The sequence below is a fragment of the Crotalus tigris genome, unplaced genomic scaffold, assembly GCF_016545835.1.
Source record: "Crotalus tigris isolate CLP2741 ecotype Arizona unplaced genomic scaffold, ASM1654583v1 scf7180000017668.6805642782:7212621, whole genome shotgun sequence".
NCBI lineage: Eukaryota > Metazoa > Chordata > Lepidosauria > Squamata > Viperidae > Crotalus > Crotalus tigris.
Genome location: NW_024096554.1, coordinates 5,741,732 through 5,769,512, shown reverse-complemented (window position 1 = coordinate 5,769,512; position 27,781 = coordinate 5,741,732). Strand labels below are relative to the sequence as shown.

The following is a 27,781-nucleotide window of genomic DNA, read 5'->3' as shown; positions in this document are numbered from 1 at the left end:
CAATAAATATAAAGTCTGCCAATGTATTAAGCAAAAGTATTGCCAGATGCTGGAAATTACACTCAAAATCTTTCTATGTATATGGAATGTATGTTACTTCTGAACTACTCTGTTTTAATAGTAATAGGACTTAGACTTATATACTGCCTCACAGCCCTCTCTAAGCGGTTCACAGAGTCAGCATGCTGCCCCCAACCATCTGGGTCCTTATTTTATTGACCTTGGAAGATGGAAGGCTGAGTCAACCTTGAGCTGGGAGACTCAAACTGCCAAACTGCTGGCAGTTATTGCTGTAGGTAGTTGTTGCTAAAACTTTGCTAAATACATCTGACCAATATTTGATATATTGCCAAGAAGGGTCTCACATGTGCTACACATTTTGGGAGTCTGGATGAGCATACCACCTAATGGTATCCCAGTTATATACTTTTCCTCCTTCACCCATCTTCCATAAATATTCATCAAGAAATATCACATATCTAGGTTAACTTTGGGATTGTAAAACATTGATACAGACTACAGGAGTTTGAAAAATGGTGCTATCTTGAATAAAAAGGTAGACAAGTCACATTCAAAAGCAGTTTATTTATGAAGTCCATAAAAAAATCTATAATTGTACTGCTTTAATCCTCTGTTATACTGTACTTCTGAAGATTGGAGAGTTATATTTATGCGCTTTGGGTCGATCAATTTAACTGTCTGAAAATCCTTTAAGGCAGTGTTTCTCAACCTAACAATCTTAAGATGTGTGAGCTTTATGCTAGCTGGGGAATTTTGGGAGTTGAAGCCCACACATCTCAACATTGCTGAGACTGAGAAATGCTGTTTTAAGGGACATGTGCATACATAACAACCCATTCTCCATGGGACTGTCTTTGAAGAACATCCAGAAATTACAGCAGGTCTGGAATGAAGCGGCACTTGGAGTATCTCTTAGGTGACATATGTTATGCCACTGCTGGAGCTGTTTCTTTCTAGGTGGAATGCATGGTGGTTATTACCTTTAAAGCCAGAATGCACAGATCGTCTCCAAGGTATTCTGCCCATTCTGCTATGCCTGATAAGGTGGGAACAATCCAGGTCCCTTCGCTTAAATGTTGCTATCCAGCAGGACCTAGGAAGTGTGCCTTCTTGGTAGCCACCCCTTGCCTTTTTGGTTCCCTCTGAGATTCAACAAACCCCTACTGTCCTACCCTTCCAAAAAACCTCAAAGACCTGGCTTTTTCTAGAACCACTGAGTATCTGATGTATGTGGTTGAAGCTCAGAAAACTTAGTTATGGATATATGGGGATGTAGTTGGGGGCACTGGGAGTTTCTTTGTTAGTTTTTATGTTTTTTATTGATTTTATTGTTGTTTGTGAGCAGCCTATTGTTATGTTGTGGGTCTTTTTTGACCTGTTAGGTAACCTGGCACTAAAAGAACATTCATTGTTCTGTTGCATACATTTGGAAGCTACATGCATTAAATGAGTAAATAAATAAAATACGAAGTCCCCTAAGCATACTCTTTTTTGATCTGTTAGATAACTTTGCACTGGAACAACATTCTATTTCATTGCTTGCCCATATTTTCTATAGGTTAATCAGTGTAATCCTAATATAGATTGCTTACCCAGGATATTCTCTGTCTTTCTTCGTTCAATAATGAGTATATCTGTAGCACCAGCAGGAATGTTGGTGATAAATACATATCCTGGGAAGTGAGAAATATAGAAAAAACAGAAAACTAAAATCAGATGAACAGATCTTTTTTCTACAAAGCAGGTTTTTTTTTCTTTCTGTTTTGCCATAGCAGCTAACTCACTGAGAATGTAGAGAATGTTTGGACTACTCCATGCATTATACTCAGCAGAGAGTTACAGATAATCTCTTCAGTTTATCTCCAGATGTACAGGGAATGAGATTCTCTGCATTCTTATAGAGCTTGGCCTTTGAGGAATTACAATTTTAATGTATCTGGAGGGCATCGGGTCTATTTATGATAAATAGGATTGTTTCATTCAAAAAATTTTATATACCTGCAAAATATACGTTTTAAATGTTTTAATTATGCATTGTCTCAATTCTTTAAAAAAAACAGGGTAATAGTGTTATCATTATGTTAGATTTGGTCAGAAAAAACATGCAGAAAGATTATTTTGATATGTTACTCTATATTATTACAAAACTTCCTCTCTGTAGCTGGAGATTTATCAGAAAGTAAACTGGAACCCTTGCAGCTCCCATGTGTTGATGGAGTTGCAACCCTCTCTCTCCACCAGACTGACACATCCCTCAATGTCAGAGGTGAGGAATGATGGCCCCTTTATGACTTGTGGACATCAATTCCCAGAATTCCTGAGCCAGCAGAATTCCTGAGCCAGCAGAATTCTGGGAGTTAAAGTCCACAAATCATAAACGGGCCATCGTTCCCCACCTCTGCTCTATGTGAATGCCTGATGACAATGTACATTAGCATGCATTTTCTACCTCAAAAAAACCCTACTAATTACAGTTCAGGGTCAACTCAATCCACAAGATTTCCAAGCACTGGCCCAAGACATGTAGACTGCCTGGATGAAGGAGGACAACTAGCTCACTTCTCCACTTACAGTAATAAAAAGGATTGATGGTTGCATTTTTTTTCATCCCTGGAATCAGGACACATGCTAAACACATCTCTGTTGTTCCAACTATATGAGAGCTTGAAGTACAAAGACCAGGAACTGGGCAGTCATTGCTACTTTCCCTCAGGCAGTATTCCAATACCTCAGGGGTTGCCAGGAAGAAGAGGGAATCAAGCTGTTGTGTCCTGAGCCTGCTGAAGCATTCAGCAGGCTCAGAAATGTTGCAAACAGTCCCGGGCAGACCAAAAGCTGCCCGGGACCAGACTGGCTGTCGCCAGCCTTGTGTGCATGTGCAAGGCGTGAAGACAGCCAGATTCCTATTGGCTGACGCTGTCCGGGTTCAGGACAGTATAAAAGGCCTGCATGCCTTTTGGTTGCTGCTTGGTTGTAAGGAGAAGATCAATAAGGAAGCTTGTTGTTCACAATGTGCCTTTGTGTGATACCTGAATCCCCAATACATAAAACAAGCTATTCTCCAAAGCGCCTGAAGGCAGGACAAGAAGCAGTGGATGGAAACTAACCAAGGAGAGAAGCAACCTAGAACTAAGGAGAAACTTCCTGACAGTTAGAACAATTAACCAGTGGAACAACCTGCCTCCAGAAGCGGTGAATGCTCCAACACTGGTAGTTTTTAAGAAGAAACTGGACAACCATTTGTCCAAAATGGTATAGGGTTTCCTGCCTGAGCAGGGGGTTGGACTAGATGACCTCCGAGGTCCCTTCCAACTTTATTATTGTTGTTGTTGTTGTTATTAGGTACAGCAGTCATTAAGGCTGCTTTGAACAACACAGCCAACCCTGATCAGTCAAGATAGAATATGATCTAAAAAGACAGAACTCTTGGAATAATTCTTCCAACAGGAATCCTTTATTAAGAAGAAGTGGTTGCAGGCGTGCTAGACAGGACTTGGGGTCCAAGCTCTCCCATTCAAGATTTTAAGGGGTTCCCCAGCAGTCCCACCCAATCACCCCCCCTTCCAGTGATAGTTTCATGCATCACAATTCCACCCCTTTGCTCCTTTCTTCCGTCTGGATGGAGACTTCAGATAAACTACATGAAAGGTAAATAGCCCCTTTGTTATGGTAAGGTTCTTTGGTGCTAACTACATTCTTTGAGGTTGCAATAAACACATTCAAATCCTTAGAAGTATACTGAAGGAAGTGAGGGCCATAAAGCCCCTTTGTTCTCCCCCTTCTCTCCCTCTTATGGCAGAATCCAGAGAAGGCAGAATTGGGGTTTTCTATATTTGATGATTAAAGATGAAATATAATTGGATTCTGACATCCGGCCCCTCTTAAAAATAAGAGAGATCCACCTGCAAGAAAACAAAACAGGTATAAAAGTTAGTTAGGCTTGTTGGGATACTCTGTGTGAAACTTCTTCAATAGCTTCGGGGCTCTGACATGACGTTTATGGACCCACTCGTTTTGTGAGGCAGGGAGGTGTTTCCAGGCAACTAGGTACTGAGTTGCTCCATGATATCTCCTAGAGTCAAGGACTTCCTTTATTTCGAAGTGTTGTTCACCCTCCACCATGATTGGAGGTGGTGGGGGGGGGATTTTTGGCCGTAGAGGTGACTGATGCTCTCTTTTCAGCAAGCTGCAATGAAAAATTGGGTGTATTTGCCTGAGATTTTTGGGTAATTCTAATTCTACTGTTACTGGATTTATGATTCTTTTAATTGGAAAAGGTCCTATATATTTTGGTCCAAGTTTTTTACAGGGCTGTAGGGACTTTAGGTATTTTGTAGATAAGTACACCATTTCTCCTATAATGAATGGTGTAGGCTCAACCCTTTTTTTATCGGCTTGTGCTTTGTATGCCTGCCTAGCTTCATCTAGTGATTTTCTAACTATTGGCCAGGTGTTTTGTAGGTTTTCCATCCATTCTTTCAGTGAAGGGATCGTTGGTTCGTTTGGGTTAACTCTGGCATAGGGTTGAAACTTTGACCGTTGGCTATTTGAAAAGGAGTGTAGCCTGTGCTGGAGTGGACTGCATTATTGTAGGCAACTTCTGCAAAAGGAAATAAGTCCGTCCAATCACTCTGTTGGAAATTTAAAAAACATCTCAAATATTGCTCAAGTACTGAATGGCACCGTTCCGTTTGTCCATCTGTCTGAGGGTGATGACTAGATGTCAGTCCCTGAGTGGTCCCTAAGAGGGATAAAAATTCCTTCCAAAATGCAGACGTAAATTGCACTCCCCTATCAGAGATGATGCGTTGGAGTGCCCCGTGCAATCTGTAAATGTGCTGGATGAAAAGTTTTGCTAAGGCCTTTGCAGTGGGAATCTTTTGGCAAGGGATAAAGTGCACCTGTTTGGAAAATAAGTCCGTGACTGTCCAGATAACAGTATTCCCATTGCTTTCTGGCAATTCCACTATAAAATCCATGGCTATTTCCCTCCAGGGGGCTGAGGGACTTGCCACTGGTTGTAATAGCCCTGGCGATTTCCCTTGCAACCTCTTTGCCGATGCACAGGTTGGGCAGCTGGCAACATAACTTTCTATGTCCTTTTTTATTGATGGCCACCAAAATTGCCGTTTAATTAAGTGTAAAGTTTTTACAAATCCAAAATGCCCTGCTGATTTTGTGTCATGGCAAAGCTGCATGAACGTGATTCTTTGGGTTGTTGGTATATATAACTTTTCCCCTACCCAAGGCAACCCGTCTCTCATTGTGCACACATTTTTGTTTTTCTGGAACCATTCATCTGTTTCCAAACTTTTTCTGAATTCAATTCCAGTTTGGCTGTCCAGTTGTGGTTTTAATTTGGCTTGGGTTCTTGTGGTTACTGGTGCTGCCAGTTGTGACTCTGCCATTATTGGTCTAGAGTCTGTGGTTCGTGCGCTGTTATATTGAGGCATGCGAGATAGAGCATCTACCAGGAAGTTCTTTCTCCCTGGTAAATGTTTGAGCTTAAACTGGAACTGGTGAAAATGCTGAGACCAGCGGGCTTGTTTGGGATTGAGTTTCCTGGACGTTTTCAGGGCTTCTAAATTTTTGTGATCGGTCCACACCTGGAAGGGGATTTTGTTGCCTTCCAGGAACTGTCGCCACGTGAGTAATGTCCAACGTATACCATAAGCCTACTTCTCCCATACGGGCCAGCGCTGTTCTGTTTCCGTGAGTTTCTTGGATGTATATGCACAGGGTTGCAATACTGCATCATCATTTTCTTGTAATAGCACAGCCCCCACTGCCACATCACTTGCATCTGCCTGTATTATGAAGGGCTTGTCCATATCTGGGTGCCTTAGAACTGGTTCGGCAGAAAAAAGTCTCTTTAGTCTCTCAAACGCTGCTTGGCACTCCATTGTCCATGTTAGTGGCTGGCTAGGTTTTACTGAGGATGCTCCCTTCGTTTTTAGTAAGTTAGTGAGGGGCAAGGCTATCTGGGCACATGAGGGGATGAATTGGCGGTAAAAGTTTGCAAAGCCCAGGAAACTTTGTAGTTGCTTTCTTGTGCAGGGTGGTGCCCAATCTAATACTGCTTTGACCTTCTCTGGGTCCATTTCAATGCCCTGGGGGGATATGCGATAACCTAGGTAGTCTATCCTTTCCTGGTGGAATTTGCATTTTGAGAGTTTGGCATATAGGTGGGCGGCTCGCAGCTTCTTTAAAACCGCTCTGACAAGGTTGACGTGTTCCTCTTTTGTTTCAGTAAAGATAAGGATAAAGTAAACAAGGACCCCCTTAAACAGGTGCTCCCTTAGAACGTCATTGATTAATTGCATAAAGACTGCAGGGCCCCCTTGTAATCCAAATGGCAAGACTTTGAATTGATAGCACCCCATGGGGCAGTTAAATGCAGTCTTCCATTCGTCCCCTTCCTTAATTCTCACGCGATAGTAAGCTTCCCTTAGGTCTAGTTTAGAAAAAAATTTTCGTTTCGATAGGTGTGACAACATGTCTTTCATGAGGGGCAGAGGGTATAGGTTGCTTTCACTGATTGTATTCAGGACCCTGTAATCCACGCATAAACGTAAAGAGCCATCCTTCTTCTCTCTAAAAAGGACCGGGGCAGCCACTTTAGGCTTGGCTGGCTCAATGAAACCTCTCTCCAGGTTTTTTTTTAATAAATCTTTCCATTTCCTCCTTCTCCTTTGGGCTCATGGAGTATAATCTGGGTTTCGGGAGTTTTGCCCCAGGCTTGAATTCAATGGTACAGTCTGTGGGTCGGTGGGGGGGAATCTCATTCGCCCTCTCCTCACTGAAGACTTCAGCAAGGTCCCTATATTCCTCTGGTATTTCTGTTAATCTTTTTTCCTCTCCTATGGATGCTTTTTTTATTCTTGATTCTGGTAGCCTCCCTTGGGGTTTTAAGTCCATAGGGTCCCCCTTCGGGAATTTGATTTCTGTCATCCTCCAATTTACCCAGGGGTTCCATTTTTTCAACCATTCCATCCCTAGAATCATTGGGCATTCCATACCTGGGGTCACCACAAACGTTATGTCCTCTTCATGTTTGCCCAGGGAGAGGGGTATTGGTAGAGTGGCTAGGGTAGCTGGCACCCCCCCTGCTATGGATCCATCTAGCTGGCCAAATGAGATTGGTTGTTCCAGTCTCCTGGATGGGATGCCCAGATTCCCCACTAGTGTTGGGCTAATGAGGCAGCGGGTTCAGCCAGAGTCTATTAAGGCTTTCACCTTCACAGCTTCGGGCATGGGGGTGATTAATATAGTCACTGTTTTGAAGATGGGTGTGATGCATCCACTTACCAGGGGTTCGCCCTCCGAGCTGTCATCTGAGGCATCCACCGTCCCTGTGGTGTAGGCTGGAGTTCTTTCCCCTTGGTGAGCAGAGGTGGGGGTTTCTGCAATTTCCATCATTCTCATGGCCGTTTCTTTTGGCTTAGCTAAAGACTTTCCGGATTTGTTGATTGGGGATCTGTCTGGGTTGTGCTGGGGGGCTTTGGAGCGGCATTCTACAGCTCGATGCCCTTCTCTTCCGCACTTGAAACACCCCATTTGCTTCTTGGCTGTAGCCGATGATTTCACCGGTTCGTGTGTCAGCTCAGGCGGGGGGCGGCTCCATTGTTTTCCTCGGCGGTGCCTTTTCAATATGTCGATCTCTGCTTCCTCTGCCAAGACGTACCATTCCTCAAGTTGGTGTGGGTCCCCTCGGGGCAGGCAAGCGTCATATAGATCATAATTTAGTCCGTCTTTGAAATGGCTAAGGAGGATGTCTTCTGGCCAATTCAGTTTGCTTGCAATGGCCCGGAATTTTTGTGTATATTCAGCCACCGGGCGTTTGCCTTGCCTCATCGTTGTTATTCTTTCACGGGCTTTGCGATCAGCCAGGGGGTCTTCAAATCGTCTTCTCAGAGAGGACATGAAACGGTTGAAATTACTGAGTTCTGGGGCATTGGAGTCATGCAAGTTCACCACCCAATCTGCAGCCGGTCCATCCAGGGCAGATTGCATGATCCGGATGCGGGCTTTGTCGCTGGGAATGTCCTGCCCGTATTCCTCCATGTAGCTGAGGACTTGGGTTAGGAAAAACCCCAAGCGTGTTGGCTCCCCTTTGAATTTCACCCCCAACGGTGAACGTCTTGGACTGGATCGGTGCCTCCGTTGTTGGCGGTAGTGTCTTCCGTCCAGATTGCCATCTGTGGTCCGGTAGGGGGTGGGGGCTACTGGATCAGTAGATGTCCCCGGGGTTGCAGGTTCCATGTCCCCCTCGGTGTCTCTCCCTTTGTGGCTCCAGGAGCTGGGGCAGCCGTAGGGCTCAGTATTCTCCTCTCCTAGGGAGCTGAGAGTTCTCTTCATCAGGTCAATAGCTTTCTCTAGGATCCAGTCTGAGTACGGTGCCCAGCTTCCTCCCTCTTCACTTGCGTGCAGGGATTTCTCCATCTCCTGCTTCCATTCTGCTTGCTTGGTCCCCCGTCTCAGGGTCACCTTTCTTGATTCCTTTCCCCACTCACTTTTCTTTCCAACGCCCATTGACCAGCGAGACTTGTGGTCCCGTGTCTCCACCACTTCTTCTCCTGAGGAATCTGACCTCTCAGGTCCCAACATCTGGCAAGGTTCCAACTGGGTCAGCGGCTCTCTTTCCAGGGAGTTTTCCCCCTCTCTTGCTCCATTGTCTGACATGGTAAATTTTTGGAAAAACCCCGGCAAGGGTCCCCCTTCCAGGTGGATTAATTTTGCAAGTCCTGTCTAATGTAAGGACCCACCCCACTTTGCATCTTAAGAAGACAGAACTCTTGGAATAATTCTTCCAACAGGAATCCTTTATTAAGAAGAAGTGGTTGCAGGCGTGCTAGACAGGACTTGGGGTCCAAGCTCTCCCATTCAAGATTTTAAGGGGTTCCCCAGCAGTCCCACCCAATCACCCCCCTTCCAGTGATAGTTTCATGCATCACAATTCCACCCCTTTGCTCCTTTCTTCTGTCTGGATGGAGACTTCAGATAAACTACATGAAAGGTAAATAGCCCCTTTGTTATGGTAAGGTTCTTTGGTGCTAACTACATTCTTTGAGGTTGCAATAAACACATTCAAATCCTTAGAAGTATACTGAAGGAAGTGAGGGCCATAAAGCCCCTTTGTTCTCCCCCTTCTCTCCCTCTTATGGCAGAATCCAGAGAAGGCAGAATTGGGGTTTTCTATATTTGATGATTAAAGATGAAATATAATTGGATTCTGACAGATATAACAAAACACTGTGGGTATTTGTGGGCTGACATAAATAATGAGGGGCTTTCTGTCCATTTAAAACATATCTAGATAAAAGGTTTTACTTCTTTTAATCAAAATGAAGTTTGGTGCTCAATCCCCATTCAGTATTTTGATAATGTTTGGAGGAGCCAGAGTTTTTGAGACTGTTATCTGAGTCAACCAAGAGCCCCAGCTGCATGACTTCACCAAAGGAAAGAACTATTTATTTATTAAATTTATATGCCACACAACTTATTCTGAAAAGCAGCTCTTTTTAATTCTCTAAAAGAACTGTTGCAAGGTTATTAAGTACAGTATCTGTGACTCTGCATGTGGAATATTTTTTGCAGAGTCTGATATCTATATAGATTTTCCAATTTCACATTTTTCATTTCTTCTCAGAAAGAAATGCATGGGACTGCAACAATACAGCTTCAAATGTATGCATTGCTTTCTGATTCATCTTCCTGGCCCTCTGTTTATTTTTTTCAATTCATTCTCTCTTATAGCTTATTTCATAATCCCTCATTCAACCAATTTGTTACTTGCTTTTAAAAATGCAAGGATGCCCACATGCACAATATAATCTTAATTAATTTAAGAATAGAACTGAACTTCCTCAATTGAAAATATTTATAACATGGAGACTTTCGAGCCTCCCAAGTATATTGAACCACACTTCCCTGTAACTTCATTATTTACAACTAATGACAATGAAACGGCAGAAATCGTTATTCAGCAATATTTAGAAAGTTATTTATCTGAACTATTCCCAATTACAAAATGACATTAGCTACTTTTCAAGAAAGAAAATACCGTAAATGCCGGCGTATAAGATGACTTCCGCGAGCGCTGAAATCGGCGCCAAAGACGGGGGTCGTCTTATACGCCGAATCGTCTTATACGCCGGAAATACTGGTAGTTTCCAGCGTATAAGACGACGTTCTAGGAATGCGGCCTGGCTATAAAGACGGGGGTCGTCTTATACACCGGGTCGCCTAATACGCCGGCATATACGGTAACCTCACAAGAGACTTTTCTCTGTCTCTTACTTTTTCACTGGAGGTTTCTATTCCATATGCTTTTGCCTGTGATGGGTTTTAGGCGCAGTATGAAAGGATAAATATGCAAATGGAATTCAACAGTGCCATATCATATGACTACAGCAATGTACTGCACATTATCATTCTAAATAGATGCCCAATTCAGTCTCAGATTCCAACCTAAAGGATCAGATGGGTTTAATATCCTTCACAAGTCTTTGGTATTAAACAGTATTCCAGTATCTCAGGAGCTGCCACAAAGAAGAGGGAGTCAAGCTATTTTCCAAGGCGCCTGAAGGCAGGACAAGAAGCAACGGATGGAAACTAACCAAGGAGAGAAGCAACCTAGAACTAAGGAGAAACTTCCAGACAGTTAGAACAATTAACCAGTGGAACAACCTGCCTCCAGAAGCGGTGAATGCTCCAACACTGGAAGTTTTTAAGAAGAGGCTGGACAGCCATTTGTTTGAAATGGTATAGGGTTTCCTGCCTGAGAAGGGGGTTGGACTAGATGACCTCCAAGGTCCCTTCCAACTTTATTATTATTATGGATCATCGCAGTCAGCCAGATGTTCAGACTGGATTTGGCATTTTGTCTACCTATCAAGTCCTTACCAAGGACCTAGGATAGGCAAATGTGGATGTTTGGTGGTATTACAGATATTGTCGCAGGATGGAAGCAGTTTCTAGTAAGGCCGCCTTTTGCAATTGACTAATAGCGAATTTGTCAATGCCAATGGTGTTCAAGTGGTGCTCCAGTTGTTTTGGGATTGCACTCAAGGAGCCTATTACTATTGGTACTACCCTTGCTTGCTTTTGCCACAGTCTTTCTATTTCTATTTGTAGGTCTTTGTATTTTGTTATCTTCTCCAGTTTTTTCTCGTCTATTCTGCCACGTCCACTATTCAGACTTTTTTGTCTTTCTTATCGACAATTGTTAAGTCTGGGGTGTTGTGTTGCAGGTGCTTGTCTGTTTGAATTCTGAAGTCCCAGAGCAGTTTAATTTTATCATTTTCTATGACTTTCTCTATTTTATGATCCCATCAGTTTTTGCTTACAGGCAAATGATATTTTTTGCAGATCTTCCAATGCACCATTGTTGCTACTTTGTCATGCCGCTGCTTGTAGTCAGTCTGTGCAATCTTCTTGCAACAGCTTACCAGGTGGTCCACTGTTTCTTCAGCTTCTTTGCATAGGCGGCACTTACTGTCTGTTGCTGTCTTCTCAATTTTGACTTTATGTCAGAATCTATCTGTTATATTGGGGCATGCTCTATCTCGCATGCCCCAATATAACAGCGCACGAACCACAGACTCTAGACCAATAATGGCAGAGTCACAACTGGCAGCGCCAGTAACCACAAGAACCCAAGCCAAAATAAAACCACAACTGGACAGCCAAACTGGGATTGAATTCAGAAAAAGTTTGGAAACAGATGATTGGTTCCAGAAAAACAAACATGTGTGCACAATGAGAGACGGATTGCCTTGGGTAGGGGAAAAGTTATATATACCAACAACTCAAAGACTAACTTTCATGCAACTTTGCCATGACACAAAATCAGCAGGGCATTTTGGATTTGTAAAAACTTTACACTTAATTAAACGGCAATTTTGGTGGCCATCAATAAAAAAGGACATAGAAAGTTATGTTGCCAGCTGCCCAACCTGTGCATCAGCAAAGAGGTTGCAAGGGAAATCGCCAGGGCTATTACAACCAGTGGCAAGTCCCTCAGCCCCCTGGAGGGAAATAGCCATGGATTTTATAGTGGAATTGCCAGAAAGCAATGGGAATACTGTTATCTGGACAGTCACGGACCTATTTTCCAAACAGGTGCACTTTATCCCTTGCCAAAAAATTCCCACTGCAAAGGCCTTAGCAAAACTTTTCATCCAGCACATTTACAGATTGCACGGGGCACCCCAACGCATCATCTCTGATAGGGGAGTGCAATTTACGTCTGCATTTTGGAAGGAATTTTTATCCCTCTTAGGGACCACTCAGGGATTGACATCTAGCCACCACCCTCAAGGAGATGGACAAGCGGAACGCTGCCAGTCGGTACTTGAGCAATATTTGAGATGTTTTTTAAATTTCCAACAGAGTGATTGGACGGACTTACTTCCTTTTGCAGAAGTTGCCTACAATAATGCAGTCCACTCCAGCACAGGCTACACTCCTTTTCAAATAGCCAACGGTCAAAGTTTCAACCCTATGCCAGAGTTAACCCCAAAAGAACCAACGATCCCTTCACTGAAAGAATGGATGGAAAACCTACAAAACACCTGGCCAATAGTCAGAAAATCACTAGATGAAGCTAGGCGGGCATACAAAGCACAAGCCGATAAAAAAAGGGTTGAGCCTACACCATTCATTATAGGAGAAATGGTGTACTTATCTACAAAATACCTAAAGTCCCTACAGCCCTGTAAAAAACTTGGACCAAAATATATAGGACCTTTTCCAATTAAAAGAATCATAAATCCAGTAACAGTAGAATTAGAATTACCCAAAAATCTCAGGCAAATACACCCAATTTTTCATTGCAGCTTGCTGAAAAGAGAGCATCAGTCACCTCTACGGCCAAAAATCCCCCCCCCACCACCTCCAATCATGGTGGTGGAGGGTGAACAACACTTCGAAATAAAGGAAGTCCTTGACTCTAGGAGATATCATGGAGCAACTCAGTACCTAGTTGCCTGGAAACACCTCCCTGCCTCACAAAACGAGTGGGTCCATAAACGTCATGTCAGAGCCCCGAAACTATTGAAGAAGTTTCACACAGAGTATCCCAACAAGCCTAACTAACTTTTATACCTGTTTTATTTTCTTGCAGGTAGATCTCTCTTATTGTTAAGAGGGGCCGGATGTCAGAATCCAATTATATTTCATCTTTAATTATCAAATATAGAAACTCTCAATTCTGCCTTCTCTGGATTCTGCCATCAGAGGGAGAGAAGGGGGAGAACAAAGGGGCTTTATGGCCCTCACTTCCTTCAGTACACTTCAAAGAGCTGAATGCTGAATGTGTGTTTATTATAACATCAAAGCGTTAGCACTAGAGGACCTTATTATAACAAAGCAGGATATTTGCCTTTCATGTAGTTACCTGAAGTCTCCATCCAGACGGAAGAAAGAAGAAAGGGGGGTGGAATTGTGATACTTGAAACTATCACTGGAAGGGGGGTTGATTGGGTGGGACTACTGGGGAACCCCTTAAAACCTTGAATGGGAGAGCTTGAACCCCAAGTCCTGTCTAGCATGCCTGCAACCATTTTCTCTTAATAAAGGATTCCTGTTGGAAGAATTATTCCAAGAGTTCTGTCTTCTTAAGATGCAAAGTGGGGTGGGTCCTTACACTTTATATGCATTTGTCCTTAAGGCTTGGTCTTGTGCAGCCAGAATTAGTCCCTCGGTCTCTTTCTTCAATTTTCCTGCTCTTAGCCATTGCCAGGTCTTGTTATTATCTGCTTTCCCAGCTATTTTTTTAATGTATTGGCCATGTAGTGCTTTGTCTTCCCATGCCTCTATTCTGTTCTTCATTTGGTCTTTCTTGTAGGCCAGTTTGGTCTCTCCAGTAGTTAGTAAGCCTTCCTGATATACTAATTTCAGTGCATCTTCATCATTGTTCTTCAGATATTCTTCCAAAGCCATTTTTTCTTCTTCAACCATCTGATGTACTTGTAGCATTCCACGCCCACCTATTTGCCTTGGTAGATAAACTGTCAATGTCACTGCGTGGATGAAGGTTGTTGTTGTTATATTATTATTATTATTATTATTATTATTATTATTATTATTATTATTATTATTATTATTATTTGTAGGTTTTTTTCTTGCTTTAGCCTCAGGCTAAATGTATTTATTTACTAGATTTTAATCCTGCTTTTATTATTTTTATAAATAATTCAAGGCGGCAAACGTATCTAATATTCCTTCCTCCTCCTATTTTTCCCACAACAACAATAACCCTGTGAGGTGGGTTGGGCTGAAAGAGAGTGACTGGCCTAAAGGCACCCAACCAGTTTTCATGCCTAAGGCAGGACTAGAACTCACCATTTACTGGTTCCTAAGCAAGCACCTTCAGCACTGCACCAATCTGACTGAATTGTCTAATCAAAAGCAAGAGGGTCACAAAGCGTAATACAAAACAGCTCAGTGCTCTTAGCAAAGTGTACCTAACTGTGAGATCCCCTTTCGGAAACTGCCTGAGACTCGGTAGCAAGTGCTTCCATCTCCTCCACATACCCGGCATCGATCCATCACCTGGGAAGAGTAGAGGCTGCCATCACACCCGATTGGCTAGGAGAAAAAGAAAAGGCCAGTTTGATATTCTTACCTATAGATCCATGCTTAGAAGCCCACTTTGACTCTTCACTTTTTGGATCAAGCTCTTTGGTTTTTTTCCTCAACTGATGTGTATAGCTCTATTTCTTATATATATATAATTCTTTAAAGCTTGGTTCTTTTCTCTGCTCCATTTCCCTTGCTCAAAAAATTTAGATTCTCACCATTACATTTTGGAGTGTGGTTTTAGCACAGCATAATGCTCCATAGCTCTTCTTCTCTCACTTCAGTTGCACATACATTTCACGAAACAGACCTTGACAATTCCATCTTCCTCCATTTAGAGATTTTTAAAGTAGCACAAAAGGGAGCTATAAAATTAGGCACAGACTGAGAAACAGTCTCTCTAATCGGAATAGAATTTAGTGATTTGTTAGACTAGATGAAAGCATCATCAGACAAAGAAAAGTATTGATATGATATTTATTAGACACATTAATGCAAAAATAGATGCCTTAAAAGTGAAATGGAAGTTACATCTCAACACCAGTCTACTGGGAGGTTGGGGAACTCTGTATTACCTTTCTTGATTTCCCTAAGGCCTCTAGCTTGAAACAGACGTTAAAATAGGAGGCTTTTGGTCTGTTCTAGCAGACTATTCCTGTGTACCTTTATTGTGTCCCAATAGATCTGGCCAATAGATCTGGCCAGCTGAGCTCATACATCTCAAAGATAAGAGTCGTCCTACCACAGTAGGAGTCTGGGAAAATATTCCTTTGGATCATCTATGAATCTAAAAAGCAGCTCCTTTGACCAAAGTTGTACCTCACACTTCCCACTGATACAGACTCCTTGGTAAGCCCTATCCTTGCATGATGTGCCATCCTGGGCTTGTGCCATGAGTTGTCTCTCCCCACTCCTTGAAGTACACTGGAGATCACAGGGCTTGTTAGAGATGCTGGTGTAATCATCTAAAGAAAAGCACAGGAGAAAAGGAAACAGGGTGTGTATGAAAATTTGGGTCAAGAGACTTATATACAAGAAGACATTAAAAATCAATTAAATAAAGAATGGGAATTTGGATCCTCCTAGCAATCATCACCATTGTCTATTCTTATTGTGGCTGCTAGGAGTTGTTATTCGGCAATATGTCCATGGAGATTCTCAATCATCTAGATCATGATTCTCCCAAAGATGCTTTTCAAAAGGCAACTGGACTTCGTTTTTTTCCTTGAAAAATGTTTCACTTCTCATCCAAGAAGCTTCTTTGGCTCTGGCTGAATGACAGGGAATGGAAAGATTTATAATCTTAGCTGTCATCTGGTCATTAGTTCTCTGAAGGTCATTGAAACCACTTGGGGATTTATCTGTACTCTCAGAGTCACCTGAATCAGACTGCAAATGGATGTGGAACCTTCTTGGTCCTCTGAAAGGATTGTGTTGCAGACAGGAGATAGGTGGAATCGTATCCCTCCCCCTCTGTTGAGAGAGGGCTGTTCAATTTTAATATAGATGGCATCTTTGGAGAAACAAAACAACCACTTCAGAAACGCACGGCAAACACAGAAGAACAAAACCATCAGGACAAGATTCAGCAGTCCACCTGCATTTGAAAAACAAAGGCCACTCTTCTGAAAACAGCAAAGTCCATATTCTGGACAGAGAGGACCATGGTTTGAAAAGGGTCAAAGAAGCCATCTATATTAAAACTGAACAGCCCTATCTCAACAGAGGGGGAGGGATATGACACCGCCTATCTCCAGTCTACAATAAAGTCCTTCCAAGCAGTACCAAGAAGATTCCACATCCACTTGCACTCTGATTCAGGTGACTCTGAGAGTACAGATAAACCCCCAAGTGGCCTCAACTCTCAGAGAGCTAACATCAGACCTTTAGACTGCTAATGACCAGACGACTGCTAAAAATATAACTCCTTCCATTCCTCACCATTCAGCCAGAACTGAAGAAGCTTCTTGGATAAAAAACAAAATGTTTTTCAAGGAAAAAAACAAAGTCCATTTGCCTTTTGAAAAGTACTGTTGGGTTATTCAATAACCTAGCGAATCACAAATTTTTCCAATTCAGAATTAAATAATTCTAAAAAATCATGGCTATTTTTTTAAAAAAAAACTTACCTGAGATCTCTTGCTGGTAGAAGCATATACATTGTACTTATCTTCTGATGTAAACTAGAACCTGACTAAAATGGAAGTAAGCAATTTTCAAATTGCTGCCTTAAACAGTGGAAAGCCATGGACTACTATTCCTTCATGTGTGATGTCACTTTAGATTAGATTTTCTTTAGATTAGATCTCTTTTACTCTTTGGGGTATATAAGAGTGAGCCTGGCAGCAACAACTCCTATTTCCACATTTAACAATCTTTCTAAAAACCTAAAATATGGTTTGAAATTAGATCATCAAAGTTTGCCAGTAAAATGTCCAAAGACCAACTATATAATTTCTGACTGGGGGAAGGACTTAAAGCTGAAATGGTAAGTTTCCCTTTCAGATGTAACTTGCTCCTATTTTCACTCTTAATGGGGATCAGGTCATAGAAAACCCATGCTGCTGAAAATTGGCCATCTTGCTACTGAATTTCAATAACAAAATGATTGGGGGGTGGGAGGAAATGACCAGAGTGTTACCCCTTCCTATTTGAAGGAAACCTGGTGTTCTTAAGGTCTACGGCAGGGGTTCCCAACCAGGGGCGCTCGTACCTCCTGGTCTATGTTTCATTATGGCTCTCAATTCCATGGCCCTACTTCATCTATAGCAGCAATTTTCAGGCTTCTTCTGAGCAGGCTAAAATAAAGTCAGTTAAATAGGCACACAAGAATTCAGCCATTCTGGCAAGCAGTTGTTATTACAGAAAACCTAAGAAGCCCTTTTGAAAGAATCATTCCAGTGACTGTTGTGTATTAAATGCAAGCTCTATTTATAATTATCAGTGTTCACGTTTCTTAGGTCTCTTTCTCTTGCCTGCTCTTTGTAAAGAGCTAGAATAAATTCTCCTTTGAGTGGGAGGTATTGCTTCCATCTCTCTCTCTCTCTCTCTCTCTCTCTTTTTTTTTTTTTTGCTTGTTTTCATAATGGCCAGAACCACCATCTAGTCATTTATTTTTGACCACATGAAAATGAACTTTAACTACAGTTACTTGATAACGCTATCTTCCTGGCTAGAGAATTCTCAATTAAATTCAGTGCTGTCTTCCCCAATCCAGATGTCTCCTTGATTTGTGACTTCTTGGGATTCCTTAACCACATGGTCATAATTGAGAATTTTAGTAATTGAAATTCAGATATCTGAATATCTTGAGGAAGGCTAGTATACTAAATTAAAATAATTGAGATAGAAAAATAACGTTGCCAGATATAACTGCTGTTGCAAATTAAACCTTTTCCTCTTTGTAGGAAACAGGAATAGGAAATAAGTAGCTTTTCTCCCACATCATTTACCTTTTTTCTCTATATCCATGTTATCTGCACACTAAATATGCTTGCTACATCTCAGTATGATTTAGTCAATAAAAGCTCACGTTACAATGTATCTTGCTATTTAAAATGGCGATGTTTTCTTGTTTTCTGGGAATAAACATTTGCTGTCTTCAACCTTCACAAAGTCTTGCAAACCCTCTTACCTCCTTGTGTTTTGATCTATAGTTTCTGCTTAGTAATTTAGCAAAGGCAAACCTGGGTAGAGTGGCATCCAATGATAATAGTGTTTCCCAAAGGCCTTGGCATTGAAACTGGCACACTGATGTTGCTTGAAACTGGCTGTGTTGGCAGGGCAAAGCTGGGGAGAAAAGAAACATAAGTCTGGTGCTTGTTCCACTGCCTCTCTATGCCAAACTGACATGGAATCATTTCCAAATATAACGTGAAACAGTATTTTAGGATGCATGGACTACATCTCCCAGAATGTCTCAGCCAGCTGGAAAAGGTTGATAAACAATGGAGTGAAAATCTGAATGGTATTATTTCATTGTATGAAGATTTTGAAGTTTTCAGAGAAATGTAAAGGTTTAGGACAAAAAGAGGTCAGAGGTCATCCATATCATTAAAAACCAAATAAATTATTTGAAAGTAAATAGCATGTATGAGTCTCTTCGTTAGTTCTTTATTTCCCTTCTTTCCATTTATTATATCAAGTGAGATTTTAATTTCCACCTGAAACAAAGAAGTCAGGTGAATAAATGAGTGATGAAAAAACATACACGTGGAGATTGCTAGGAGCAGCTTTTGAAGCAGCCATGCCAATATCAAAAAGGCATGGCTTTTCTAATGATTCACAAAGAAGTGCTTTCTATCTGCACCCTGTGTGTTTTAATGTACCTCTCTTCAAGATTCTTAATACGAGACATGCAATCCTGTTACTTATTAGCATTTAAAAGTTGGGTATGGGATGGACATGCCTTTTCAAATTTTATTCATTAAAGAGAATTTACAATACCTGAAGAGGAATGATTTCTCTAAAAGAGATATGCTGTGAAATGGGAAAGAATGTGGCTGCAGATTAAAACTAGTTTTGTGAACACTTCACTGGGACATTCATAAAGATGGACTGGCTGCAACGTCTCCTATTGTTTGCTTTTCAGAAGGACCTTGAGTAATTGGACTCTGGTCATATGGATCTGCAACTATGTTTCAGTTAGGTATTATACTTATAATCATGTCCAACTACAGTGGGTTATGGTAGGACAGGATTTTCTGTGGTACAGAACAAGAGTTTGAAATAAAGATGCATTGTATATTCACAATCCTTAAGGAGTGAATAAAATTGACAAGGAAAAGGGTTGAATTATGTTAAACTCATTCTCTTTCCTAAGCTAAGGTTCTTCTGATAAAGAACTTTTCATTGGGACAGCACTAACCCCAACTGCTGACCAGTAGTAGGATATCCCGTTCTATCATCATCAGGAGACTGTCATTTCTTTCAGCTGCATCTGTAATTTGTTTTTCTACCCAGTGTTTCTATTTCAATCGGTTTTTGAAGTATAACAAATTTGTAGAGTGGCAGATTTAACAGGTATAGTAGGAGTAAAAATAAACCTTCCAAGCAAATTCTCTGTGCTAAGTCAATTACTTATTATTCAAATAAGGACAAAAGCATGAGATGGGGGAAAAAATTACTGAACATTTAAGAAAGTCTATAGGCCCTTACAATGATCAATAAATATGAAGAATGAGACAAATTATATACAACCATTGGTTTTGAAGGAATTGTGTTTTCTGTTCTTTTATTTTGAAATGCTAGGAAGTACTGCAGATTTAGTAACAATAAAGTATAAATAGTGCCTAAAATAACCTCTTCCCATTTGCCCCCATACTTCATGGTTCAAAATGTTATTAGTTTATCAAAGCAAAAATATATTTAAAAAAGAAAATAAAGGTAAAATAGGAGAAGAAAAGCAGAAGAGAAAAAAGTGTAGGGTAGAGTGGAAAAAGAAAAAAACCCATTGACTTCTGACTCCTTTTGGTACAGTAGAATAAGATAATAACATGAAACTTCAACTTTTTACTTTTATATAATAATACATAATAGCCATTTATATAATACCAAACCTATCTAATCAGTCAAAATCAAAGTTTCATTTTTTTTTACTTTAAGCACAAAGTCCAAAAGCAGTTTCCAAGTATAACCAAAATTAATTGTGTTTTTTTTTTTTAATCAAAGCAGTCAATTTAGCCATCTTTGCTAACTCCATCAACTTTTGCTGCCATTTTCCATTGTGGGAATCACAGTGTCCTTCCATTTTTGTTCATAAAGTAATCTTGCTGCTATCAACATGTATAATATTACCATTTGCTCCCATACATGTTTAACTGCTGGTTGGGCTCTGCAGCACACAAAGAATCAAAATCATTCTTGACAATCAAATATAGTATCTATAAAAGATTCGCTTACCTGCTGTTGGCATAATTGAAAGCGCTTCGACTGACCCAGGCACATGCTACTATTTGTCCCCTGAGATACATGTAGCCTGCAATAAAAAGAGAATCCTTCTTCAAAAGAACTGAAAATGTTGACTTCAGAGAGGTTTTGGTTTAGAGTATGAAACACCTTTTGAAAAGGCTTTCTGAAACTGAGTTTCATATATATGGTAGCAGTGTGTTACTCCCTTCATTCAGGATGAGTTTTCAGTTTCCCTGTCTAGCCTATAGTGTGGTCTTCTATCCCAGGGCTTTTCAACCTTTTCACCCATTGTACCACTTTTAGGATATGGTAACATCTGAGTACCACCAGTCGCCTAGCAAGGTATCAAAAACTTGATGACCCCCCCCAAAAGTACACGTAGTCCTCGACTTACAATAGTTTGCTTAGTGACTCTTCGAAGTTACAATGGCACTGAAAAAGTGCCCCCCAAGCCACAGCCAAGCAAGACACCTGCCTGCCCACCTGGCGGCGCTCTTCCTCCTATCCGAGGTTTTCATTGTTCTGAGCATTTCTGTTGAGGATTGGCAGCGGGGGTGGGGTGGTGGGGTGTTTGGTTTTTATTCCCCCCCCCCCGTCTGCTGTGTGGTTGCAGCAGGTTTTGGTCACTTCACATGACCCTGGGACATTGTGACATTGGGACATTGTGACCGTCATAAATATGAATCAGTTGCCAAGCATCTGAATGTAAATCACAAGATCCTGGAGATCTTGTGATTCCAGCTGATTGGCGCTTCTTCTGGGCTCAGCGGAAGCGCCAGGATCAGTGCTGCTTTCCAGCTGATTGGTGCTTCTTCAGGGCTTAGCAGAAGCACCAGGATCAACGCCAAGCTCCAACTGGAGCCTGGCACTGATCCTGGCGATTCCACTGAGCCCTGACAGCCCTGCAGCTCCAGCCATCTCTTGCTCAGGCTTGTGCAATGCTGCCACTGGTTCAGCTCATTCCCCTCCCCCGCTACCACTTTTCTAGGATGGTCGCGTACCACCTGCCAGGTGCCAATGTACCACAGGTGGTACCCGTACCACTGGTTGAAAAGCACTGTTCTATCCAAATTCAGTTCTACCTAGTATGGTTGTGCAAAGTTTCATATTTTAATGGGAACGTAGAATTTAAAGTTTGAAGAATCCAACACCATCTACTCTTTAAAGATCCACCAAAGATTAATTTAGGTTATGCCATTACAACATCCATACAATAACTTTTGCTACTTCCCTCTATGCTGCAATTTCTTTCTTTAGATTAACTATGAGCAAAAACTCTGCATTAAAATCTATTGCATCCAGAAAAATATTCAGAATATCTCCAAATGGTTATCTGTGATTTCCTCAGCTTTAACTAATACTCTGTTCCAGAATTTCTGAATTCCAGTCTTCCAAAGCTGAACAGCATCACAGTTTTTTTCAGAGCTAACAGCGAAATAAAGCCAGCTCAAGGTAAATAGAACTTACTCCCAGGAAACAAAATACAGGATTGGAGAGTCCAAGCTTAACTTTACCACAAGGAGGTTTGACAATATCAAATTCTACATATCAGAACAAGCTGGAATGCTATCAAAGAAGCTTACTTCCCCACCTAACTTCGATCCTAAAGTGAGGAAGCTGCTCTCTAAGCCTGAAGAACACTTGTGGTAGACCTCCAACCAGTTAGGAAGACAGATGGCTCCTTCTTTTAGTGGGACTGGAGCACAGAGTCTTGCTCTTAATTTAGCTAATATGGATAGTCCTTGACTTAACAACCGCAACTGGTACCAAAATTTCCATTGTTAAGCGGTTGAGTCACACCTGATTTTATGATCCGTTTTGCCACAACATAGACATTTTTTTTAAAGTGAAGAGGCAAACTATAGGTTGTAGATAATCCTGCTAGTTGGTTCTTAAAAGGAGATCCTGGTTTGCCTTGTGAAAAGTAAAACTTATTTCTAAGTATATTGCGAATCGGGGTTATTTCCAAACAGAAAGAACCTCAGCATATCCAGACCTCAATTATTCAGCCACGCCGCATAAAAGGACACACATAAACTCACACAATTTTGACAGAAGGAAAGAGGAGCACTTCAGAAGTATGTTTATGTAGAAGAAGGAGAAGAAATGTGGATAAGCACAGTTGAGAAAAGTCTCCAATGCCAGTTCTCATTAGTATTCAGGGATCTGGAGCAACAGGTTAGAAGAGGTGCCTTCCTGGAGTTATTCAACTTTTGAGTGCAGGTTGAAGTTCGGGATGATTAGCTAGATGGAAATTTGAGCAACCGGGCTAAGGATGGGAGTATAGGAGTCCTTAGAAAGAAATCTATCATCACCTTTATGGAAACTGTACCTTCCCTGCACTTTAATCAGGGAATCAGCTCAGGATGTTACTTGCTGAACCTCAAGAAAATAAAGAGAAAACAGTGAGGATTACGAAGAGGAAGTGAGAGAAATAGAGCCACATGGAGAAAAAGTGATTTCATGAATTACTCTGCCAGATCTCAATGTTCTTTTTTTTAATGCCAAATGTATTGTGATGGTAAAATTGGCTTATCCAACTAAAGGTCCCACATTTCTCTCAAGTGGCCTTGGTCAACTACTTACCGCTGCCATAAGCAGTGCCTCTCTCTTGACATTACACCTCCTCCACACGTGCGGGAACATGTAGACCAGGAGCTCCATTCTCCCCACCATTTGGTGACCTCTTCATTCCAGGTACCAGCTTCTTCTGCTGCCTCACTACTGTCCTGACACAAACAGGGAAAGGTTACCTTAAGAACTCCAGAATGTTTCCCATTATCTCCTTTTTTCTAATCTCACAAGCTATTCCTAGATCCATATTTGCTGTATGACAATGTTTTGGTTCTTCTGATATAGACTGTTGGATATATGTAGATTATCTGCAAACTGAAACAAATGATGAAACATATAACAATTTGTATCTTCCTGTATATATTTGTTCCTTCCTGTATATATTTGTTCATTATTGGATGCCTCCATGTCCTGAGTATGCTTCCCAAGCCCAGTACTTGAGACTGATAAGTTATTTTTTGGGCTCTCTTCTCCTTCCTCCATAGGATTTACTTTAAAACTTTTATCTCAAACTCATTTTTTTTTTACTTTGGCTTTTTTCATTTTTAAATATCTTAACTCATATCTTTTTACCACTGAGGAACCTCCAATCCACTGGGCTAATTCGTGCTGTTAGTAATATGATTGTGATCTGGGTGCTCAGCAACCAGCCCGAATTTCTGACCATCATTGTGTCGCATGGTCATGTGATCACAATTTGCAACCTTCCCTGCTGGCTTTCCACTATCAAAGTCAATGGGGAAGCCAGTAAGAAGCGGAAGGCTCTGATTATGTGAGGTCCTCGTTTAATGACCCACAGTGATTCACTTACTAACTAGAGACTGATGGAACTGCTGCCACTGAGCAGTGCCGTTATATGACATCATGCTTAAGGGCATCATTTAGTGACAGAAATTCTGGTCCCAATTACAGTCTTTTAGCTAGGACTACCTGAATTTCTCTTGTATCACCTGCAGCCATAATATCATTTTCCTGTATTACTCTGTATGGTTAGAAATATATATATGTGTGAATAATACAGAGAAAACAGAATTGATTGAGATGCTATAGAGAAATAAAACAGGCTTCGTGTTAGCCTCTGCAATCGGTTCCTGACAGAATTATCTATCCACATAAGGTACACAGATAAGCTATGAATTCCAGCATATGAAAAAGACTGTCTGCTGCGTATCTGTATGAGTCATTGTCCTGGATCTTCCAGAGAGTGACAGTGAGTGTGGGAAGGAGTGGAAAATGGAGAGGAGCTGCTGTATCTCCTGGAATGTTAGTAGCTGCTACAGAACTACATAGAAGCAGCATAGTGCACCCTGATTACATTTCTATCCATGAGAGATGATGATGTCATTGGCACTGCACACTGCTTTTGTTTTTCTGTAATTTCGGGAAAGTCGGTGCTTATGTATCAGTGTGAGCATTTGAAGAAGGTGATGACGAAATTAAAGTGTTGCCTAATGACAAGCGTGCATCTATTTTGAACACAGAGAGCTGAAACATCTTTCCAGCTAATAGAGGTTTGGGCTTCTTGCCTAAATCACTGAGATGCATTTGAAAGGACCAGCAACGCTCCCCATCCCAGATGGAAAAAGAGGTGACTCTTTCTTATTCAAAATGAAAGACTGGAGGAGGGTTCCCTGTGGGGTTTCTGAAAAACAGGGCTACAATGGGTTCAGTGATCCACGAAATCTAAGGCAGCTAAAGCAAGTAGACTAAAATGGGGAGGGGTTCCCTCCTTCATCTAATGGCAGAGGTAGTGCTTGATGGCCTGAATTCTTAATGGATGTTCTGTAATAATGAAAGGGTGTGATGGAGAACTTTTTACAATTGTGGGGAGACCAGGGCTCTAATTGGAACTTCATGTTGGTCAGGTCAGAAGGTATGTCTTTGCATGTCTCACAAAAGGCTAAATGAATACGCCATTCTTCCCTACCTAAAATGGGAGAAGGAAAAGCTGGCAGTTCTTCTTTTTTTTTATTGAAAATTTTTAGATATTTTTACAAAAAGCAAAAAAAAAAAAAAAAAAACAACCCTCCCCCACCCACCCCAACCCTCCCTCTCCATCCCCCCCGATCTTCCCAGAGCTGAGTATAGGCTTAATTAAAATTTTTAAGAATCTTAAAAAAATTGAAAAAATATAAATCATAAATATATCTAAATACTTACATAAACAATTTATAAAGTAATTAACAATAAAATATATGTAAAAAAAGCATACGTATTAAAAGGAAAAAGTACTTGAAAGAAAAAAAGATAATAAAAAAGAAAAAGAAGAGAAAGAAGAAAAGAGATATAAAAAGTACAATCTATAAAATATTAAAATTTATATACAAATTATTAGAAAGCTAAATGATATTTTTTATATCCAATTTATATTGTATAAAATTTATCCATTTTTCCCATACCGCAAAGAATTTCTCTTGCGATTGCTCCTTTAAGAAAGCCGAAATCTTTGCCATTTCCACCAAATAAGAAACTTTAAAAAACCACTCTTGCAAGGTAGGCAAAGATTCCTTCTTCCAATATTGCCCTACTAACAGCCTAGCGGCCGTAATCAAATTTAACATCAATATAACTTCCTTAGCATCACAATCAGTAACAATACCTAACAAAAACAATTGTGGGGTAAATTTTACCCTCTTTCTAAAAATTCTTTGAATATTCCACCATATCTTAATCCAAAAGACTTTTATATTTTTACACGACCACCAAATATGATAATAAGTAGCATCCAAACAACCACATCTCCAACATTTAGGCTGTAAGTCAGGATACATACGAGACATTTTTTGTGGATCAAGGTGCCATCTGTAAAACATTTTGTAAAAATTCTCCCTTAAGTTCTGGGCTTGTGTAAATTTAACATTCCTCACCCAGATGGTTTCCCAGGTATCTAGTAGAACTGGTTCACCAAAATTTTGTGCCCATTTAATCATACATTCTTTAATTAGTTCTGATTCTGAGTCCAGTTCTACTAGCACCCCATAAATTCTCTTAATGTGAGTTCGCCTTTGATCTTTTACTTGTTTAAAAAGATTTTCATCTTCTCTGAGCAGACCCACATTACGATCTATCTTCCATCTATCAGCTATTTGTCTATACTGAAACCATGAATATATAATATTTTCACGTGCTAAATCTTCCAAAGATTTTAACTGCCAATTTTTACCATCCCACCTGAGTAATTGCGCATAAGAAATACTATCCATCTTAACTCCTCTTCTTATCCCCTCTATCGCATGCCAAGGTATAGCTCATAATGGTATTTTAAACTCACTTTTATAATATTTCCTCCAAACCCGAAGTAAAGAAATCCTTATAATATGAGATTTAAAAACCCGATCCACTTTTTTATTAAAAATTAGATAGGCATGCCATCCAAAAAGTAAATCCCAACCCTCCAAATGGAGTATTTCTACATTTGTTAAATCAACCCAATCACTAATTAGTGTTAAAGCCACAGCATCATAATATAATTTCAGATTCGGTACCTTGAGTCCATCTCTCTCACGGAAGTCTTGCATAATTTTAAGCTTTACCCTTGGTTTTTTCCCTGCCCAAATAAATTTGTTGATACCTTTCTGCCATTCATTTAAATTAACCTCATTCTTTAAAATAGGTAACATTTGAAATAAAAAAAGAAATTTTGGCAGGACATTCATTTTAATCACTGCAATTCTTCCCATAAGAGATAACTGTAACTTCTCCCAATTTTTCAAATCTTTTTGTACCCTAACCCACAGCCTTTCATAATTGTTTTTATACAATTTTACATTAGAAACAGATAGGGTAACCCCCAGATATTTTATCTTATCAACAACTTCAAAGTCTGTCAGATTAACCAAAATCTGCTTATCCAAATTAGTCATATTTTAGATAATATTTTAGTCTTATTATTATTAATTTTAAAACCCGAAACCCGTCCATATTGGTAAATCAGTTGTAATAAATTTACTACAGAATAGGTAGGTTGAGACAAAGTAACCACCAAGTCATCTGCAAAAGCTCTTAATTTATATTCTTTTTTGTTAACTTCTATTCCTTTTATTTCCTGCGACTCTCGAATTTTAATCAACAAAATTTCCAGAGTTAAAACAAACAATAACGGTGACAATGGACATCCCTGTCTTGTACCTTTTTCTATTGTAAAAACCTCTGACAAACCCCCATTAACAATAAGTTGTGCCATTTGTTTTTGATATATAGCACCAAAAGCTTGTAATATTTTTTCTCCAAAATTCATTTCCTCAATTAATCTTAACATAAACTGCCAATTCAATTGATCAAAAGCTTTTTCAGCATCTAAAAATATCAGCCCTGCGGAAATTTGGTTATTCTTATCTAAATATTCTAATAAATTAATAATTTGTCTAACATTATTCTTCATATACCTACCAGTTATAAAACCCGATTGGTCCTTATGTATAAGCTGATGCAAAATCCTCATAAGCCTATTAGCTAAAATTTTTGCAAAAATCTTATAATCTACATTTAAAAGAGATATGGGCCTATAATTCTTCGGTAAAGTGAGATCTTGATCCTCTTTTGGAATCAAAGATATAAAAGCTCTACGCCATGACGGAGGAATCTCTGAGCCCTGTAGTATATTATTAAAAAGCTCACATAAAGGTTGAATCATCTTTTCTACCAAGGTTTCATAATAAATGGATGTCAAACCATCCGTACCCGGTGCTTTACC

At 40.4% G+C, this 27,781-nt stretch overlaps 1 protein-coding gene across 3 annotated transcripts in view; it reads right to left on the bottom strand.

The window, feature by feature from the left end:
- LOC120305390 (ADAMTS-like protein 2) overlaps positions 1-27,781 on the bottom strand; it is a 63,104-nt gene that overhangs the window by 24,530 nt on the left and 10,793 nt on the right. For 2 of the 3 annotated variants that reach the window (XM_039337157.1, XM_039337159.1), the window contains exons 2-7: positions 23,101-23,243; positions 20,506-20,581; positions 18,291-18,393; positions 15,424-15,569; positions 14,490-14,613; positions 1,614-1,694 (exon numbers count right to left, since the gene is read on the bottom strand). In XM_039337157.1, coding sequence (XP_039193091.1) covers positions 1,614-1,694; positions 14,490-14,613; positions 15,424-15,569; positions 18,291-18,393; positions 20,506-20,581; positions 23,101-23,243 — 673 coding nt within the window. The remainder of the gene's footprint in view (positions 1-1,613; positions 1,695-14,489; positions 14,614-15,423; positions 15,570-18,290; positions 18,394-20,505; positions 20,582-23,100; positions 23,244-27,781) is intronic. The other variant, XM_039337158.1, reaches the window with a different exon arrangement.